This window comes from Mytilus edulis, chromosome 7 (genome assembly GCF_963676685.1).
Source record: "Mytilus edulis chromosome 7, xbMytEdul2.2, whole genome shotgun sequence".
NCBI lineage: Eukaryota > Metazoa > Mollusca > Bivalvia > Mytilida > Mytilidae > Mytilus > Mytilus edulis.
The window spans coordinates 51,461,005-51,483,703 of record NC_092350.1 but is presented as its reverse complement, the minus strand read 5'-3'; the positions used below and the strand labels follow the sequence as shown (position 1 = coordinate 51,483,703).

At 32.0% G+C, this 22,699-nt stretch overlaps 1 protein-coding gene and 1 non-coding gene across 2 annotated transcripts; both read left to right on the top strand.

Annotated features, from left to right (window-relative positions):
• The first annotated feature begins 309 nt into the window (after positions 1-309).
• On the top strand, positions 310-448 carry LOC139483683 (U4 spliceosomal RNA). Its single transcript, XR_011655093.1, has one exon. It is a non-coding gene; the product is annotated as a U4 spliceosomal RNA (small nuclear RNA).
• A 17,373-nt stretch (positions 449-17,821) lies between these two features.
• LOC139481739 (cartilage matrix protein-like) lies at positions 17,822-22,131 on the top strand. Its single transcript, XM_071265230.1, has 3 exons — positions 17,822-18,168; positions 19,438-19,875; positions 20,984-22,131. Exons 1-3 carry the CDS (start codon positions 17,943-17,945, stop codon positions 21,280-21,282), a joined length of 963 nt encoding a protein of 320 aa, XP_071121331.1. The 5' UTR covers positions 17,822-17,942; the 3' UTR covers positions 21,283-22,131.
• Positions 22,132-22,699: the final 568 nt, after the last annotated feature.

Below are 22,699 nucleotides of genomic sequence, written 5' to 3'. Positions count from 1 at the left end.
TACAAATTCTAAATCTTGTTTTCTTTAGCAGGCATTATTTCGTGATGATAACAAATAGCATAAAAATTTGAGTTACTTCCCCTAGAAAAGCTTGTTTTAGGAAAAAAATGCTGTTATGTTTTAGGCAGACATATTATCTAATGTTTGTTGTTTAAATAAAATTGATACATGATTTTATATGATTTTAGTGCTTTAAAAGTATTTATTAAGATATTTTAAATTCAAGTTTGTTTTTTAAAATTTTAGTCTATACCGTAGTTAATAGAATAAATGAGTTTAACCGGGTTTTATGTAACCCAAATATTCGTCAGCTTTGCGCAGTGGCGGTACCATAGTCGATGAGGTTTATCCGAGACGTGGTTATTGCTAGTTGAAAACTATACCCAATACCCCGCGCTGATGCCTGAAATACGGCAGCAGTCGCAATTTCTGAACGCCTCTACGGAGGCAAAATTTAATCAATGTAAAATAAAGTTTGAAGTAAAAGGCATGGCGCGGTATATTTTCGCCCAGTTAATGTGAAATAATTGTGCAATGGTCATTTAAAATATTAGATCAATGTCAGGAAAATATAAACTTTTTTGTATGAGGCTGAGAAACTAGGGTTTTATGATATTGACTTAATTTTGTTTTTATACTGAAACTTGAATTAATTAAATGATAGCCTTTTAAATCGTTACACAAATGTCAAACTTATTTTCATCCCTTAATGGACGTCTGATTGTGGAGAAAGAGTTCCTTGATGAAATTGACCTTATACAACATATAGCTATGTTACTATATTTAGGAAATAAAACAACTAGTTGCAGTATAAAGTGTTGTATTTGTGTCTTTCAATTTTGCTTATGCAGAGGCAGATTTAGGAGGCAGGAGGCCTGCCCCCACTTTTTCTGGGAAAAAATTGGTTGATTATATAGGGATTCACTAAAGCATGACCGGAGCGGGACCCCTCTTAGGCAGTCAGTTGGCCCCGAAAAATTTCTGGATCCGCCACTGTTAATATGTGCTTTGTTTATAGAGTGTCTACATGCCATTTTTGTTTTCTTTGTTGAAATAGTTATTTGGTTTTATAGGGATAAAAATAATAACACAATGTTGACGGCTATATCCAATTGTTGACATTTTTACATGATTCGTTTTGCTCACTCATTAATGTTATTACAATGCAATGTTTTGCCCATGTCATACAACCTATGAAACAAGGTTTAATCCAACCTTTTCAACATAAGGAATTGCTTGTACTAAGTCAGGAATATAAATTGTTTCCATTTGTTCAGATGTATTTAAGCTTTTGATTTCAGCATTTCGTTCAAGGACTTTCCGTTTTGAATTTCATAGTTCGATACTTTTGTTATTTTACTTTTCATCCATTACGTTTGTATGTATGGTTTTGAATTTGGCATCCGTGCATCGATGAATAAACATAACATGTCGAAATGCGCTTCAGTCGTATATTATTGCTTACTACCCCCCCCCCCCCCCAAAAAAAAAACAACAACAAAAAAAAATAACAAAAAATAACCAACAACACCTAAAAAAAAAAAAAAAACCCACAACAACAAAAGTATTAATGTGCAACAAAAAAAAATATAACATGCTCTCATTTTCCATATCGTCCCTGATATAATCCTTCGACCCGTATGAGATCATGTCTAGCGCTTTGATACGAGAGATTAATAGATACGATACCAGTGCCGTTATGGAAAAGGGAAGTTCAACGTTTTAAAATCTATAACAATTACAAATACAACGGAAGGTATGCACTTCAAATCATTAAACCTAATTAAATATATATTGCCACCGTAGTAGCGTATCTAAAAAACAAATATAAGAGGGGGTGAGTTGGAGGGGGAGCTTCAGTCATGGTTCAGTAATTCCCTATATAAACAATTTTTTTTTCCACAAAAAGGGCCACCCCTAAATACGCCTATGTACCACCGTAAATATGAATACAAAAAGTTTACGGTACTGATTGATTGATTAGCCTGATCTTGTCTTGTCTTGTCATCAAAGAGACAATATCCCGACAGTAGAGCAGACAACAGTCTGCATGATCTAACGCACACGGAAAATGATACAAATATATATAAATAAACAACCAATGCTTTTTTTGTTGTTGTTGTTGCTCAAACCACGTATTTCCAAATCGACCTCGAAGACCCTCATAGGAAGCCAAGGTCGTTATAAGCCTCCCTCGTCATATTTCCATTTGTTATTACATTAAATCGATAACGCTAGAATAAAAAAATCTGGAACATATGGTCCATTTTTTACCTTTCTGCATGCAAATATTCCATTTATTGTAACATTTATATCTTACTTTACGTTTACAAATCTTAACTAATTGTTTTTCGTTCAATGATATTCATTCTAAAAATTAAAAGTTCGAGAAATCCAACTAGAATCAAAACCGCTATTCAGTTCACAAAGTTAATGTTTAAAGCTTATATTGTATTGATGTGTATAAATCTGCACATTGTGCCACCGTTATATGGAGATAATATAAATCTCACAAAGGCTGATAGAAATGACTGACTTAACTATGATTGTAAGGGAGCTACCATTGGATTTTAATGGGATTGAGGATGAGGTGTGATAGGATGAACATTTTTGTTTTAGTTACAATCTTTGTCCTTCCTTTTTTAGTTCACCTGGCCCGAAGGGCCAAGTGAGCTTTTCCCATCACTTTGCATCCGGCGTCCGTCGTCGTCCGTCGTCCGTCGTCCGTCGTCGTTAACTTTTACAAAAATCTTCACCTCTGAAACTACTGGGCCAAATTAAACCAAACTTGGCCACAATCATCATTGGGGTATCTAGTTTTGAAAATGTGTGGCGTGACCCCGCCAACCAACCAAGATGGCCACCATGGCTAAAAATAGAACATAGGGGTAAAATACAGTTTTTGGCTTATAACTCAAAAACCAAAGCATTTAGAGCAAATCTGACAAGGGTAGAATTGTTAAACAGGTGAAGATCTATCTGCCCTGAAATTTTCAGATGAATCGGATAACCCGATGTTGGGTTGCTGCCCCTGAATTAGTAATTTTAAGGAAATTTTGCTGTTTTTGGTTATTATCTTGAATATTATTATAGATAGAGATAAACAGTAAACAGCAATAATGTTCAGAAAGTAAGATTTACAAATAAATCAACATGACTGAAATGGTCAGTTGACCCGTTTAGGAGTTATTGCCCTTTATAGTCAATTTTTAACCATTTTTCGTAAATCTTAATAATCTTTTACAAAAATCTTCTCCTCTAAACTACTTGGCCAAATTAATCCAAACTTGGCCACAATCATCTTTTGGGTTAGTAGTTTGAAAATGTGTCCGGTGACCCGGCCATCCAACCAAGATGGCCGCCATGGCTAAAAATAGAACATGGGGTAAAATGCAGTTTTTGGCTTATAACTCAAAACCCAAAGCATTTAGAGCAATATGACATGGGGTGAAATTGTTTATCAGGTCAACATTTATCTGCTCAGAAATTTTTAGATGAATCGGACAACCCGTTGTTGGGTTGCTGACCCTGAATTGTTAGTTTTAAGGAAATTTTGCTGTTTTTGGTCATTATCTTGAATATTATTATTGATAGAGATAAACTGTAAAAACAATAATGTTCAGCAAAATAAGATTTACAAATAAGTCAACATGACCGAAATGGTCAATTGACCTAGGAGTTATTGTTCTTTATAGTCAATTTTTAACAATTTTCATAAAATTTGTAAATTTTTACTAACATTTTCCACTGAAACTAATGGGCCAAGTTCATTATAGATAGAGATAATTTTAAGCAGCAAGAATGTTCAGTAAAGTAAGATGTACAAACACATCACCATCACCAAAACACAATTTTGTCATGAATCCATCTGCTTCCTTTAATATTCACATAGACCAAGGTGAGCGACACAGGCTCTTTAGAGCCTCTAGTTTTTTTAATTTTTCACTCTATTCGGTCCTGCCTTATTCATTATTATTTTATGCTGACTTCTTTTCTTACATAAATTGCCATCCTGCCTTTATTTTTACTCAAAATTCTGTCCTGCCTAATTATTATCTTCAAATTTCATCCTAGCCGATTCCCCCTTCCAATAAAATCAAATTGTAGCTCCCTTAAATAATTATAGAACTAATCATCAAATCTCAAAAGGAAACCTGTACTGGGAAAACAAGCCACCATGATACAAAAGTGAAGCACTTGACCAAACAATAAGCAGATCAAGAGAGAAAGTAACATCAACGGTGTCATCCAGGCGGAAACAAGTTAACAAGAACATTGTTGCCCTAGAAAACAAATACAACTCAGTAAAACTAACACTGGACATTTCATTCACTGCACAAGTGTCACATAGCATTCAAAACCTAGGTTCTCATGCGACAACAGGGGCGGATTCAGCCGTTTAAAAATAGGGGACGGGGTCGTAACCCAGGACAAAAATAAGGAAGGGGGGAGGGGGGGGGGGGTCCAACTACATGTCCGCCACTGGACAATAAAGTTTGGAAGAGGGATAACTAATCAAGGTTACGCATATGACCCATCAAATGGAATTTTCACAGTTCCGATTACAGGAACATGGTATGTTTTTCGTCATTATTGACGAAGCGTGGTACCACACTAGAAAGTCGGTTTACGAGTAGTTAACCAGAAAAATAAGAACGGTAATAAATATAACCAGTATAAACTTTTGCTGTATTCTGGTGCCAGCTCTGGTCTTCATTACGACAATGGCATGAATTCCGTGGTTCTGAGGCTCAATAAAGGAGACAGAGTTAGTATGGCAAATTACGGACCTTTATCGACTCAAATAATAACGGATTAAAATTTTGATAAATACGTAGAAAATCAAAGAAAAAAGGCTGCTAGTTTTAGCTTATTGATGTAAAATTATATAAACCTGAACATGTTCAGAAACAAGTTGGCAATTCATATTTTATATCTTTCAAACAACTGTTATCAAGATATCAACAATGTGATCAAAGGGAGATCTAGGTCTATTCTAATTTGGCAAATCTTGTACGTTATAACGGCGCTTGTTTCGACGTAGTTTTGATAACTAATAATAAAGTTAAAACTAAATATGTTATTGAACACACATCAAAGTTACTACACATTCTACGTTTAAAAGGTTGGAAACGAACCCTTACTCAGCCCTCCCCCTTTTCAGATTATCTTTAAAATCGATTTCTAAAAGTGACCGAAAAAAAACTTTCGTTTTCTTGCAGCAGGTGCATGGTCTTGAAAAGCTTAATCGTGTTAATTTAATTTGTAGAGTTATAAATAGTAAAAGGGATTAATTTGTTTTCAATCAATTTAGAATACATATGATGCATATTACCAATTGATCTTTGTACGTCTGTTTAAAATAAATGTGTAACCGATTAAATTTAAAATTAACATTATAACCGAATTCTATACAGAGGTATTGAGATTTTAACATGGATCGAATTAATAATTACACGTGCTCGTATTTGTACCCATATATGTTGACTAAATATGAATAATAGGGTTAAATATATTCAAGTATGATTAAGTATAGGAGTTTCTGTATTTTCAAACAGTATATTAAAATATTTTGTTTATGTAATGTTTTCATTAGATGGATTATTAGCTAAGGATGGAACGGAATTTCAATATTTTAATTAAGATTCATTTTAAAACAAATGCATTTATATATGGAAAATGTGACTTTTAAAAGCCAACACAATCGACCAATTTATATGCTAACCATATATGATACGAACCCTTTCCTTGGCATAAGAAAATGCAGAAAAGTGGTATATTGCCAATGAGACAACCATGGTATATATCATTATCATTTACATATCTGTCCTTAATTCTCCTATTATGTCACGTTGGGTGACAGAGCACGAATCCTTTGTTTGTGCATCAGATATTTCGGAATGGAACGGATCCACTTTTCACAGCAAATATCTGAAGATGTTGACAGTGTTTGATTATATTTGAAAACCTAAATGTTTGATGTAAGCTTTCATTTTAATGGCTGTATGTCGTTTACATGTATTTCATTGTTTTGCTGTTGTTGAAAGAAACAGTCGCATCTGTAAAAATATTTAAAAAAAAAGGATAGCAAATTTATTGTTTCTTAAACTTTACAAAATGTTATTCCACAGAACTATAAACTGAAGAGGGAACACACATTCGTATTATTAGTATACAATATTAACGAGAGACAACGATTAAGGTAAATTTAGTACTGAATTTATGTATTTTTATGTTGAAATTATGCTGAGTAAACCAAAACCATGTTCAAACATTTGTTTCTGAACGAATTCAGTAAAAAAATATAGTATCTTAATATGCATTTTGCGGTTTTTTTGTTGTAGCAATTTATGAAAAGTTTTCTTACAGTTTGATCCTTAGCAGAGCTGTGGTATGCTATTTGTGAATAAGCACTAACATCATGTGCAAATGAAGGATTTTTGAAAATAAAACAGTAGAATATTTTTTGATTATTTTGCGCCCCCCCCTCCCCTCCCCCCCAATAAAAAAAAATCCAAAAAAACACCAGATATATTTTCCAATAAAGAAAGGGGACATACGACCCCCACTCCCTGAATCCGACACTGAGTATATATATTCCTCTTTAAAACTTCCTACTTCAAACAGTTCAAATTGATCAGATTGCTCTTTCCTTTAGAACATGTTTAGAACAATTTAGAACATATTCAGTTAGAAGCAGGGAGATTAGTAACTGGGTTGCCCGTGTTTGCTAGTCGGGAAGCTATATATTTTGAAACTGTCTGGCAATTGCTTGTGGACAGAAGAAAGTCCAGAAAGCTCAATATGTTCTATTCTTTACATAATGGGACTGCCCCTGATTATCTCTGTGATTTAATGCCCACACTTGTTGATCAAGAATCTAAGTACGATTTGCGAAACAGTAATAATTATGTAGTACCCGGTTACAGACTAGACATAACTAGAAATCCTTTTTTCCATCCACTACTATTGAATGGAATAGCCTTAACCCCGACATACGTACGTCCAAAAATATAAATATTTTTTGAACGAAAGATGAAGTCCAAATTGATACAGCCACCTTCCTATTTTAGTTGTGGGGATAGAAAACTTAATATCATTCATACACGTTTGAGAAATATGTGCAGTTCTTTGAATTCAGATTTACATCGTGTTAATATTAAACCCAGTCCCGCACGCAGCTGTGGCCACCCTGTTGAGGACAGTATACACTATTTTTTAGAGAGCGCTATTCACAACGAAGCAAGAGAAATACTGTTTTCAAAATTAGAAAGACATGCTATATCCATTGAGCTTCTATTAAAACTGGTGACGGTGGCCTTCCTTTTCAGCAAAACAAAGACATTTTTGAGTCCGTACTATCTTATATCAGAATAACACAAAGATTTAAACAATTAACATTCTAAATTTCTACTTTACAACCCTTCACTCTAGTCCAGTTTTTTCATTATTATTCCTTATATCATTGTATTTGTTTTCTTTGTATTTCTAATTTTCGTTTGTAGGATGTATTACATGCATTCCTACTATGTTTTTTCGTCATTATCTAATGTACTTTGTGTTTATATTAGTATTGGGAGAGGACGTCTCTAATGTTGTTATAACTTGTGTCCAATCCCTTTTGCTACTTAAAATATGTTTAAACTAAAGCTCTTTCCTCAATGTAAGAAACTCGCCCAAATTCACATTGTTTCTAAATCTTCGGAAATAAACAACCTTTAAAATAAATTATTTTAGTTATTTTAAGTAAATAATCTTTTAAACTGGATTATCTTTTATTTGTACTGAAAGACGTGGTGAACTTTAACGTTTTGATATTTAAACCACGAGCGCATTAATTAGATGTCAAAATAGGTTACCAGTACATTAGATTAGTTGATATTTTATTTTAATTTAATTTTAATTATCTAAAGTCGAATTGAACCTACATTATGTTTTTCAAAAGTACTATGAATATTTTTACAACGACATTTAACACTATGCTTTTAATAGTTACAAAATGTACTCGTAGTTTTTACTTAGTTGAACAAACAATTACAACCATTGATGTTGTGATTTAAAAAAAAAAGGTTCGCATGTACGTGCAAAAGAAGATGTGGTACATATATGATTGCCAATTAGACAATTCTCTACAAGAAACCAAAATGACACAGAAATTAACAACTATAGGTAACTGTACGGCCTTAAACAATGAGCAAAGCCTTATTACACATAGTAATCTATTAAAGTCCTTGAATGACAAATGTAAAACAATTTAAACGAGAAAAAGAACGGCCTAATTAAGGTACATAAAATAAACGAAAAACAACTATACAACACATCAACAAACGACAACCACATAATTACAGGCTCCTGACTTGAGACAGGCACATACATACAGAATATGGGTGATTAAACATGTTAGTGGGATCACAAACTTCCTCATAACCTGGGATAGTGGTACAGTACAACATTAGAACGAACTATGAAAATCAGTTGAAAACGTCTTAACTCATCAGATGGATACAAATAGAAAAACATCTAACAAAAACATAGAGTGGACGTTGCCGGGTACTTGTTTATCCCAACAACAAAAAGACACAAAGTACTTATCTGAGAGTACTCGCAGTTATAGATACAGGTATAGACAGATTGTAGATCAATGCATGTGTATATGTATCAATAATATTTAGTTTGCTTTTAATTTACTGATAACAAAACCAATATTAATACCAATAAAAGCAATACTTAATGGTTTAGTTACAGTGTTGAATTGGTAACCTTTTAACCTTTTAGTAATTATTTAAAGGATCGATAAGTTTACCAGGATCGTTTCTAAATTTACGGCCACGGTGAACAACATTTCCGTAAAAATGAGGATTTCAAAATCAAATCTTTATACAATGTATCTATGGAAGAATTTAGTAAAGGTTCTAAGTAATTTGTGGCAACGAAATCCCTGGCTTAATCAAAAAACGTCACAACAGACACGGGCATAGCGAACTAGTTGTGAAATATAAACACCACAAGACGATACCAAAGGAGTATCCCCAAAAAGGGAAAATTAACAATAGGGAACGAAAAATCGTCCTTTTGTCGTAAAATTTAGTTTGAAGTTTCCCGTGTAAAACCGAAATACCTGAATCTAGGAAAAGACTGTTATTACCGTTTTTTGATTTATTTAAAGTATGTTTCTTTGATTAAATTTCTGCAGTAAATTCAGAAAATTCTTTATTATGTAACGAAAACATATAATCAAGATAACGGTAAGTGTTGTGAATGTAAATCCTTTTAGTGTCTGATGTTTTCCTTCAATGCTTGTTTTAAAATAGTCTCTAAGGGAGCTTCCATTTGATATGAAAAAGGGGGGTGGGGGCTTGACGAAATTTAAAAAAGGGAGGGCTGGAGTTTTGGGTGAAATATGGCAGGATTAGCAACTTGACAATTTATGTAAACGGAAGTCAGGATAAACTAATAAAAAAGGCAGTACCAAAAAGAGTGAAAAATTAAAAGACATGAAAGAGATTTCAACTAAAAAACAATGCAGGGCAAAAGTTTTCATACAAGACCCCCCTTCCCCTTACAAATCAAATGGTAGTTCCCTTAGTATAAGATGAAAGTGCATGCAAGTGACCGGTATGCAAGTGGACATTGTTAGAACGAGCCCGGACGCCAATTATACTCAATTATAGTTTAAACAGATCCATTTCCAAAAACTAAGCGAAACACATGGCACTTTTATGACACTTCATATAACGAAGTAGATTAAATGTCTGATTATTTAGCTTTTGAATAGTTATGAACCTGAAGTAGAGGAACACAATTTTGTACTCCGTTTAATACGTTTTCATACATTACTGATGCCAAATTCAATTAGATAACTAGGGAAAAACAATCAGACGCTAAAACACAATTTTAGATTATTTGACATTTTAAGTGTTTGATTATGCAATCAATTTACCTCAGAGGCAGTAGATAGATATGTTAATTGACAACTTTCCCTCGAAGTTCCAATAAGCATTGCTCACCTGATGATTACGCTTTTCTCTTAAGCGCTTTTACAGCATCTTATTTTATAATATTGCTTCCCAGCCGAGCGAGAGGTGAATAAATTAATGGTGGAACAAAAAATTATGTTTATTTATATATCTTGATTTCCAATCAGTTATCATGCAAACACATTGCTTTATACTGAAATATAATAAAACACAACGTGATTTACATGTACTTTTAAAATAACACTCTGACTAGTAAAACAGGCAAAACTCATATTGATGGAATGGTTTTACAATGCAAAATATCAAGTGATGTATGATCAGGATGCTAAAATTATATGCAAAGGAAACTTTTGTTTTGCACAAGATAGACACGCTAAGCCAGATTTGAAAGGCAAACTCATAATGTGGCATGTCGAATGTAGTCATGTAACTCTATCTGGACATATTTTGCTGACTTATAGATGATAATCCTTCTCTAATTTGTCTAAATACCATATTATGCTAGTGAAGATTAGGCAGTATGTTACCAATGAAACCAAGCGGATTCAGACTAGATATACCCAAACACCGAACTCTCCGAAAATATTGACAAACAAGGACAACAAAAAACTGAACAACAGATAGCCTTGCACGGTACAGGTATAAGAACCAAAGCACAATTAAAAAGCTACATGTACTTAAACAAAACGTATCTAAAACATAGCCAAATCAATCTAAGGTAAACTTTGCCCAAGAGAGGGGAAAGTTACCACTGGGTGAAGACGTGTTAGATACATTTAGCAGAACAAAAACTTTGCAAACGGTTGAAAGATACGTACTTAGAATCAATATATATATCAGGTCCAGGTGAGCCAAACTTAGATGCCAAAATTAAGCTACTCATGTCGTACTTGAAAATATACCACCCTTTGACTTCCAAATAATCTATTCATTAACACACAAACGTCAGATGCCAAATAACTGTTGACTTCTTTTGAATCGGGTGTAGTAAATGTGTTAAATCGGAAAAATAGGAACCATGCATTTCGCAATTTTTCTTGGTGTTGGAATAATTTTGTTCCAAAAGGTGCTTTCAAAATCCATAAGCAATGGCACAACAGTTGGAAATAGAACGGATGCCTTGGAAAAGTCTTTTGAAACATTGTTGTCAAGGTTTAACAATTTGAGTGACACAATGAATAACCTCCAAAATAGTAAGTAATACATAAGATCATAGATTTGTGATTTGAACATGACTGAATACTTTAGATCTTTCAATAATATCGTTATATTTGGTTTTTGAGCAATTCATATTACAGAAAATTTATTCAATTTTTATGTGTTGAATAAGGCAAGTATATATTTTTCAAATGTGTTATAACAATTTTTTATTTCAAATGATATTATTGTTAAAATGAAATAACGGAACATTAGTTACTATTATAACAAAATTTGTATTGCATCTTTTTTTTAAACCAAATTGGGTCCGTTTTGTTGCAATTTTCATATAATTTGACAGGAATTGTAGCATGAAGCCAAAAAGAAACAAACAAAAGAAAAACATAAAGATATAGACATGTTTTCTTAAAAAAGTGTTTTGTTCACTATACCATACTTTTGTCGCCCCTTTCTGCTGAAACACTTGAAAAATAAGGCATTGCAATACAATTTATTCAAGCGTATTTAGGACAGTAATTATACGTGTACACAAATTAAAAATAGAAAATGTACAGATGTAATTAAGCAAACGATAATGTCAAAACATAAAAAAAAAAAAAAAACAAATAACAAACAAGGAAACATATTGAGAAGACCCGTTTATGAAAACCTCAGTTGCTGGAAATGATCGGATAGCTCAAACGACTGGGCAAATAATAGAGCAGAGAGAATCGTATTTTAAAACATAATAAAATAATAAAATATCTATATTGCATTGTAGATTTTCTATTCATCCAAGATTATTTTAGTAACACTTTTGATAATTTCAATATATGGAATTAAAAAGCTGTTACAGTTTGAATGTTTGAAAGTGATACTTAATCACCACATCATTTCTCGTTTTTGATAAATTTTAGCAATTGATCAATTCTGACAAAAGATATATCTGACAGCTGATACACCAAACCATGGCTGTGTTTTTTCATTGTATATTATTGACATATGAAAATTGATGAATGAAATTAGCCCTCTATCTGTTAAAATTTGAAAATATTTGTACTGTTTGCCAAATGAAATTCACTCAAAATACGATCAAAACACAAAATGTTGTTTAAACATTTAAGAGTCTACGGAAAATTTAATTCATTTTGACAGAATGTTATCTACGCATGTATAATTTTTTAGACATTATGTTATCTATTAAGTTTTGAAAAAACAATCTGGTAGCAAATTTAGTTTCAGCTATGATTTTTTTTTACCTTTTTTATAGGAGTTCAAAATGAAATGAAACGCCCGATTTTTTATGTTGAATTAAGTGGAAGCAGACATCTAAATCTCTACTCTATTGTAAAGTTCGACACTCAGTTTATTGACGAAGGCAATAACTTTAACACAGGAGACGGAATATTTGTTGCCCCAATCCCAGGAGTATACCTATTTATTTGGACCATTCAGACTTACACTTCGAAAGCAGTACAGACCGAACTGAGAGTCGACAACATTGTTAAAGGAAAGCAGTTTACGAATTTAGGTTCAGGAGCTGGCCATTTTGGAACTACAAGAACTGTACTTTGTTCTGTCAACAAGGGGGATCATGTTTGGATTCAAACCGAAAACCATTATGCAGACAATTTTCTCTATGACGGCTCAGGCGGTGTTAGAAGTTCATTCATGGGAATATTTATACAAAAAGTTTGAATATTTTACAAAGTAACTTTGAGATCAGTGCTATGAAACATTTATTTTTACTTTTGCAAGGAATTTATTTAAAAAAAACTGTTCTGGAACAAGTTAGTTTTACAATAATTTGTAAATAAAATATAATAAATTCTTTGAATAGCTTTAACATATTTTTATAACATAATGTTTAACAAAGTAATAACTTATGTCACATAACACCAAATTATGGGTGCATTTCTTTGTTTTGATCATTTGTTTCTAACCTACGTTTGCAAAGTTTACAGTTTGCTAGAAATGCGTCTACAGTTTGTCGTTCATCGTTTGGTAGTACAAACGCTACATTTGTTTCTAACTTCAACCTGATGAAACGATGTATTTGTTTCTACGTTAGCTGTGTAGAAAAGTCTGTTTACAAACAACATGTGCATGCATTATTGAAATTTCAAACAGGGTCAGTAAACACTGATTAAAGGATGTATGTGTTTCCACTTTTCTAGCTTTTAGAAAACAACAACAAACGCCACACAACGTTTACAAATTTTTGGTTAGAAAGAAATGCACTCTATGTAAATGAAAATTATTATATAATTTGACATTTTTGGCCAATGCGTTTGAGTTTCCTTTTGACTAATTAGTGAGGCTGGTATCTTTTGTCACTCGTTTGGACACCGTTTGTGCAGAAAGTTGATTTGTTATAGCATTTTGACGTGGTAAAAATGGAAAAACATATATACTTGACCATAAATGGCCATGAGACCCATATTTCGTCTGTTTAGATATGACACAAGGCCACTACTGGTGGACGTTTGTCTCCGAGGGTATCACCAGCCCAGTAGTCAGCACTTCGGTGTTGACATGAATATCAATTGCATGGTCATTTTTAAATTTTCTGTTACAAAACTTTTGAAATTTGCGAAAAACTTAGGAATTTCTTATCCCACGAAATAGATTACTTTAGCTGTATTTGGCACAAATCTTTTGGAGTTTAGGATCCTCAATGCTCTTAAACTTTGTACTTGTTTGGCTTTATAACTTTTTTTATCTGAGTCTCAATGATGAGTCTTCTGTAGACGAAACGCGCGTCTGGCGTATTAAATTATAATCCTGGTACCTTTGATAACTATTTACACCACTGGGTCGATGTCATTGCTGGTGGACGTTTCGTCCGCGATGGTATCACCAGCCTAGTAGTCAGCACTTCGGTGTTGACATGAATATCAATTATATGGTCATTTTTTATAAATTATCTGTTACAAAACTTTTGAAATTTTCGAAAAACTAAGGATTTTCTTATCCCAGGAATAGATTACTTTAGCTGTATTTGCACAACTTTTTGGAATTTTGGGTCCTCAATGCTCTTTAATTTTGTACTTGCTTGGCTTTATAACTGTTTTGAGTTGATCGTCACTGATGAGTCTTATGTAGACGAAAGGCGCGTCCGGCGTATTAAATTATAATCCTGGTACATGTACCTTTGATAACTACTTAGTCCATTTACCATGCATATATTGACAATTTCACCACAAACATTTTGTAGAAAACAGTCTTTTTCGGTAAAGTCGTGACGAAAAAATATGATGATTATGAAAAGATATCAAAAGGAGTCCAATTCTGTCGTTTTCATCAAGTTTGCACTAAAATTTAAAGATTGCATGCACATATCTAGGACAAAAGTCTAAATTATAAATACTAATATATATATATATATCTCAGACTAATATCAAATGCACATATTACGGATTTTTTCGATAGAATAATAATACTTTTTGATTTTCGAATACTGGTAAAAGATACCAAACCTTTGTACTCCGAAAAGGATATGATAACAAATGCAATCCAAGCGACCAGAATTGTTATTGGATATTTTTTTTAATCCCTTCTGGCAAAAGTGGACCTTCTATCATATTATTTTGATATTCAACCTCCTCTTATATAGTTATGGTAAGCAGAAGTATAATTTCAAATTAGAGAAAAACATACGATTATAAACTGAGACGCTATCGCGGTATTGTATTTTAGTATTCAGTAATAGCTATGATATATTATTACCAGTCCCCTCGCAAAATTGGTTTTATATTTCAGATTATGCGATTATAGACTTTATCCGTAGTGTAGGTGAGATGTAACATTAAATCAAATCTGAAGATAATCCGCTTAAAATGAAAGCACAAAGCTGGTAGACAGACGGAATGTCAAATATTATACCATCTGCGACTTTGTTCAGTTGAATATACATGGTTTATTGAATTATAATAGTTGAATTGAATGTATCATCAATAATGCATACTATGGAATGATATGCTTTGTGCCGAACATTTTGTCACATTTCATTGTCTTGTTCTGTCCTAATGACTTGGATATTATATATGTTGTTGATGAACATTCGCGGACATATCACCGCCCACATGCATTATACAAAATTATGTTAATAAGTTCCACGAATAACCACACACATTACGTCGTGTGAATAACAGATCACCAAACATTGTAAATAGCATGTTAAAATAAAACTATGATATAATTTCTCATTACTTAACCTCGTGTTATATGATAAATCAATGCCATTCGTATTGCACTTAATATACGAAACGCAATGACTTTTGTACTTTTATAAACATGATCGTATAACAACTTTCCAGTGGTATTCTTAAACGTGCAGTGATACAATAATGTTTGTTCCTTATTGAAGGCCTGACTTTACCTTCGAGATTAATGTATGTTGATAAAATCTGTTTAAGGTGGTACCTAACACTACAGGGAGATAACTCTGTAAAATCAGCTAAACGTTTTAATTACGTTGTGTTGTATATTAAGGGAATATTAAGCTTCTCAATGATCAAAATAAGTGTTTGTCAAACTGCTATATAACCAGTGTAATTTTTCTGATAAAACGGTTGGTTAAAATTTTTTGAAATTCTTATAATTTTGTAAAAGGGTCAAAGTAAATACTTTGTCAAAATTTAAAAAAAATTAAACGAGCCAAAGTAATTTTAGTTAAAGTGTTGGGTACCATCTTAATACAATTCTTTCGTGTTGGTCTTTAGTTTTTTTATATTGTATTTCGTGTACTAATGTTGTCTTTTGGTTAGTTCCCCTTTTAAGCCATGTTTTAGCCAGTTTATTTTTCGACTGGTGAGTTTGAATGTCCCTCTTGTATCTTTAGCCTCTATTTTAGTATATAAGTATCAATATAGTAAAATAAAATGATTCTTTGATGACCTCGTTTTCTTTGTAAGAATTCAACTATACTGCAATGTTCCAAACACACAATTGTTTAAATTCAGTTACTTTCAATCTTAAGGGGATTTCTATACGGCGATAGTGTCGATCATTTACATATTGGAATTAGCGTGTGATAGCCTTATTGTATGAAATAAAGGCGGTTTGATGCAATGGAACAGCATCTAAATGACGAGATAACTATAAAAAAGACTACAAAGCAAGATACATTCTTTACATATCATATATATGGTATCAAGTTTTACATCTTCCGGAATCTTTAAGGATGTTCGCTACTCTGTTAAAAAACCAAGCTTTTTAAAAGACTGTTATGAATGGAAAGTATTTCAAGATACAAGCCTTTGAAAATTTGGCGGGAATTAATTCTCTCTAGATTTTTCTTACATTTAACATTGGCACCTTTTTTGTTTCAAAAACTATGAAAAAATAACAAGAATTATCTAAGATTTTGAAATACGGATTTTTAAACTTTATACAATAAAATTATGAAAAGAAAAGTAGGGGTCAGTGGGCAAAATATTGTAATGGCAATACATGGATTAAACCAGAGGGTTCCAAAAAATCTGACAAAAATTAAAAAAAAATAGAGGAGCAAACATCCTTAAGGTGGTACATAACACTACAGGGAGATAACTCTGTAAAATCAGCTAAAGGTTTTAATTACGTTGTGTTGATAAGGAAATATTAAGCTTAAAAGATCAAAATTAGTGTTTGTCAAACTACAATATAACCAGTGTAATTTTTCTGATAAAATGGTTGGTTCAAATTTTTTGAATTTTTTATATTTTTGTAACAGGGTCAACGTAAATACTTTGTCAAAGTTTAATGAAAATTAAACGAGCCAATTTAATTTGAGTGAAGGAGTTGGGTACCACCTTACATATTAGAATTGTTGGCTATTCGTTTTATGTTCAGTGGCAAATACTTTATTTTATTCTGGACATTGAATAAGATTAACAAGACGGAAAAAGTAATCACTTACGCAAAATATTAACCTATAAAGTATATATCAAGCATAAGATATCCTTCAAAGGTTTGACTAGAACATTGTAGAATGCTCCGAACTCGATGTAATTAAGGCTCAAACATGATTTACCTGTCAAAGTAAAAATGTAGGTTGTAATTTTTATAAACTGTTGAGTACGGGGACATAGATATAACACAACAATGTCTCAAAGGTATCTGTTCATCAGATAATCAATGAGTCTGGATTGGAGTGGTTTTTTTAATTCTTAAATTTAAGGTCATTCCGACTTTCATAAGGATCGTGAAACGCATTAAAATGTGAATTTTAATGTATTTCCATACTCTATCAAATATCCTATTATCTAGTATTCTTTGAGTACAATTATATATTCAATGGTTTGGCATCTTCTTATCTCTTCTAAATCGTTCCGTTATAAAATTTTTTTTTTACTCTCTTTGATTTCAGTCTTGCACTGCACAAACAATTTAAATGCAAATGTTAATGCAAATGTTTATATTAAATAAAATGCCTCATTTTTCAACGTATCATTTGATAGGTGTCATGTGACATATGTATATTATGTCATGTGGTTTTTATTTGTAGATTTCGTTACGTCATTTAATTTAGTTCCTGTTGGTGGCTTTTCATTACATCAGTCTACGTGTTGTTCCTATTTGTGGTATTTGTTGGTTTTGTAGCTTTCGATCCCTCTCAATACCACTACTCACGCAGTAGAAAAAAAATCCTATTTGTCAAATTGTTTATTTCCTCAAAATAGTAGTCTTTATTAGGCTATATAAGGTTCTTGGAAATTGGATTGGTGTAGAAAGATATTTTTTCTAATAAGTGTCGTAAGCATTAATTGTATCAGGAAATTTTAGTTAACATAAACAAAGCTTTGTTTTTGGTGTAACATTGGTAAAGTATCATACAGAGACACCATGGTGGGTCGTATTGATCTGTTAGTTATAGTTTTGGTGTTTATGATTGGTTCAAATCACTGTTTTCTATTTACAAAAGAAAAAGTTGATTGTCAACTATCGCAATGGAGCGAGTGGAGCGAGGTATATGGATTTGGAGCACGATCTAAAGAAAGGGTAATTCTTAGGTATCCCGACAATGGTGGCAAACCCTGTCCAACTGATACGGACATAACTGAGTACACATGTAAGTTACGTTTATTTGTAAGGACATGGTGATAATGAACTTTAAATTGCTACGAATTATCGAAAATATATACAAACATGTATGTCTTTTCAAAAATAAAAAAATAAATCGTTCATGTATGTTAAAGTGATACATTTTTACAATAATAAATAACAAAAAGTAAAATCAAAAAAATATTGAACTCCGTGGAAAATTCAAAACGGAAAGTCTCTAATCAATTGGCAAAATCAAATGATACAGGCTTATCAAACGAATGAACAATAACTGTCATATTCCTGACTTTGTACAGGCATTTTCAAATATAGAAAATGGTGGATTGAACCTGGTTTTATAACGCTAAACCTCTCACTTGTATGACAGTCGCATTAAATTCCATAATATTTACAACGATGCGTGAACAAACCAGACATAATAGGTAAAAGTGTCAAAATAGGGGTACAGCAGTCAGCACTGTGTCACAATCTCAATTAGAACAAAACAAACAAATATTTAACATAGAAGCACAAAAACCATCTATAAAATTAAACAAACACATTCATTGCTTACGTATATATGTATTTTAAATCAACCCATAAATATTTGAAGTATTTGAAGTCCTGTGACTGAATGGCAAGGTTCACATCAACTCTAATGAGTCGCGTGTTTGACGTCATAATGTAAACAACACACAGGAAGAAATATAAAATAATTTTGTTGTTCAAAGCATTTTCAAAATTATAATTTCACATGGGGAATGGTGGTATACAGGGTTGAAAAAAACAAAAGTTTTGATAAAACTAATTTCAGAAAAAGACCGAGATTTGAATTAAAATTATCCAGAAGTTAAGTTCATTTCATTAAATGAAATAACATGTTTTGTTCATTAATATTTTCTATGCTTTTGATATTCTGGAACAACCGCTTGGTAATCCAATATTGAATTGATTTCTCCATTTATTCTTAATTCCTAAAAAAAAAACGAAAAAAACCGTATGTCAATGTTTTACACGCTATACACGCCTATAAACTTAAAGCAGTTTTTTTTTATTGATTTTTGACTTGTTTCGATATTCAGGCTACAGTATGTCCTTTTAAATTACAAATGTATGCCTTTCTTAATATAACTTAATTTGTTATAATAAGACAGATTTCTTCTTCGAGGAAATACTTTTTTTATTAAGATTATATGATAAACACAAATATGAAATGTATCGGGCCTATGAACAGTATCATATAAGTTCAAGCTATAAATTAATATGACTTTTTCATTATAATAAATATTTATTGCAGCAAGGAAACCAACGATTCAATCAACAGCAAATACAGTAATTACCAGTTTTCTGCAGAAAAAATTGATGAGAAATCCATCGTCTTCACCAGGAACTGTTAAAGCAAAGGTGCCAGGTGATTTCAGAGATTTATTGATCATTCTTGATTCGTCTGGCAGTATAAATTCTCGTAACTTTAAAATAGTAAAAGAGCAATTAAGTGAACTTTTAGGTCTGTTGTGCCCATCTACAGATCCCTTTATTTCAAATAAACGTACTGTTTATAACCGAGCGGCGCTGATTCAGTATTCTAATAATGTGGTTGAAGAATTTGATTTTAATGACAATCATAATCTAGCTGAGCTCAAGGCAGCAATACAGTCAGTACCATATCAAGGAGGAAGTACTTGTACCGGTGATGCCTTTTATAAGGCCATACAAATGTTTACATCATCCAAAGGTATGATTATTTGATATGTTAATAATTACATTATGTATGTTTCAGTATCATACGTTATTTAGGCTATCATAAATCTCGCGTCATTCTTCATTTCAAAATGAACTATACATAATGGCATAATGTTTTAAAAAAAAGTGCACAGGCAAATATAGAAAAACTTGATTGTTATCGTGTTTTCTTGATCATAAAGAAAAAAATGTAAATATAATTATTCCATATTGATATAATGTTAGTAGTTTCTTTTTTTTTTATTATGAATAGGATTGTGAATATATAAGCATAATTATCTGCGGAAAAAGAATATTAACCGCGCAAAACGTCGCGTGCTTTTACATGCATAAATTTGGGTAAAAAACGTTTGATGTACAATTGGTTTTGGTAAATAATTTCCAATACATACATTTTTCTCGGAATAATGAATAAAACCAATACTGTCTTTTGTTTCGGTAAATGTGTGTTTCAATTGACTTTTAAAAACTGATATTCACTTCGGCCATTGGCCTCAGTGCATATAATTTATTTTTCTAAAATCAATAAAACTACATATTTACCTCATCAAAAGACAGTAATTGTATAGTATTGATTGCTTCTGAGAGTAATTTCCTAGGGTTGTAAAAGCGTTGACCGTGCGTACATTTGTAGAATGAAGCGGGAGGCGCTTCATACAAGATGTAGTTCGGTCAACGCTTTTACACACTAATGAATTTACAAAAAGAAGCATTAATTTCTCAAATAATAGAGAAAAATGGTTTTGAGTCGATAACATCATAAGTCATGTAAGAGGGAGAAAACATATAACTCCAAGACTAAATAAAAATGACAAAAAAATATATCCATTATTATTATAAAATATCCATTATTATTATAATATAATATTATTACTGTTAAAATTTCCTTATATATTTGGCAATTATGTTTTTATTATGGTATAACTTGTTCTCTAGAGTTTTACATGTAAAATATGCTTGGCGTTAAATGTTAATTTAACATGTTTTTCATGCGTGTTTAACCTTAACCACAGTCTCTTGAAATGTTTTTCTATTAATTTATTCATCATTTGATGTTTAATGTAATGTAAGTAATATATTTTGGTGTTTTGGCATTTCAGGCATGCGTCAAGGTACCAAACATGAAGTGTTAATTCTTACTGATGGACAATCAAACTGCGGAAGACCTGTTTCATCAGTATTACCTATGTTGAAAGAAAAAGCAACTGTGTTTGGATTAATGATTGGTGGACATTCGGATAATGGCAAGGCCGAACTTACATCGTATGTCAGTCAACCTAAACCTGATCACTTATTTGCAGTCGACAACTTTCAAGTTCTGAAAGACCTGCTGAAAGAAATAAAAAAACGAATAGTTAAGACAAATCCATGTGCACCATTTGAATTATCGAAAAAATAATACTATATAAAAGTTTGTTACGAAATTCGTTTTTTGTTTAAATCCATTTAGGTCGATTGTATTAATGAACAATATTTACGTTTGGGAAAACTCGACCATACATTTCTACTATATCAATATATATATAAAGGACCAAACTTTCGTAAATTGATCTATTTCAAAAACCTGAAATTGGCATAAGAAATCTCTCAAGGTGTAATACCCCCATCGATATCCCCTATCAGTCATTTTTTTTTTTACCTTTTTCAATAAAATATGCAGAATTTATCTTTGTTTCAAATAAGAAATATTTGGTTTTTGTAAAGTTTATCATGTCCAGTACTATAGATAAAATTTCACATACGTTTCATGGCATTTTAGAAAAGTAACCATGCAACTTCCAGTTTCCAAAATATTTTAAAGAAACGCCAAAAAATAATAATAATGGTGCTAATAAACACCCAGATTTTTTTTTACTGCAATAAAACATGTAAAATGTAGGATAAGTTTGCTACAACTGTCAAATTTAAGATAATATTTTGTTTCGACTCTTTCCATACGTAAATGGATGTGGCATACTATACTTTATTGGTATAACACCTTTATAATAGTGCATTATAGGCTACCATGTCAGCACAATGTGAGATACGTACATTTTAATATTTGGACGTAAAAGCCCTTACAAAGTGCCACAATCTACGATTCAAAATAATCTGTTACAAAAGGGTGACACGGTGAATATTCAATCCATTGACAATACTTGAATTAGGAATGGTAGTCATTGGCATGAATAAAAGGTCATCAATTTGTATTTTATAAAGTGAGGTGCCAAACATAATTTGTTTTGAATTAAAAGTCCTATCAAACTTGCTTCTACGTGATATTTGCAAGAGGCTTGTCTGATTAAAAACCCCACATAAAAATATTACAGTCAATCTTAAATCTCTAATTTCATGGTGACCATTCATTTAATGCAGTATCGTGTAGCTTCAAACCTTCAAAAACACGTGGTTTTGTTGTAAATCTGTTTGTATATTGCAAAGAGGATATTACCCATTAGGAAATGTATGCATTTGATATAGGAAAGACATATCTTCTATTTAATTTTTGTAAAGGAATTTTAGAACTAGGAATAAACAGTTTGCGAACTATTGACAGCAACTTTGCATATAATTTATCTCAGGTCAAATGACTTGTGTGTAACCATTAAACAAGGAAAACCAATGGTTAAATCTATATAAAATAGTCATCAAAGGTACCAGGATTATAATTTAGTACGAAAGACGTGAAACACTAATGCACCACATCAACAAACTACTGAACATTTGATTTTTGACTTAGGCAGGTGCAAACAAATGCAGCGGTTTTAAACGCTTTAATAGGTACTAAAAAAATTATCAAAGGTACCAGGATTATAATTTTATACGCCAGACGTACT

What these genes read in the sequence shown, in the direction of transcription:
- LOC139481739 (XM_071265230.1), top strand. Translation starts at nt 17,943, where the DNA reads ATGGTGGGTCGTATTGATCTGTTAGTTATAGTTTTGGTGTTTATGATT. An exon ending in GGACATAACTGAGTACACAT is followed by an intron (nt 18,169 to 19,437) that starts GTAAGTTACGTT and finishes TATTTATTGCAG; the next exon opens with CAAGGAAACCAACGATTCAA. An exon ending in AATGTTTACATCATCCAAAG is followed by an intron (nt 19,876 to 20,983) that starts GTATGATTATTT and finishes TTGGCATTTCAG; the next exon opens with GCATGCGTCAAGGTACCAAA.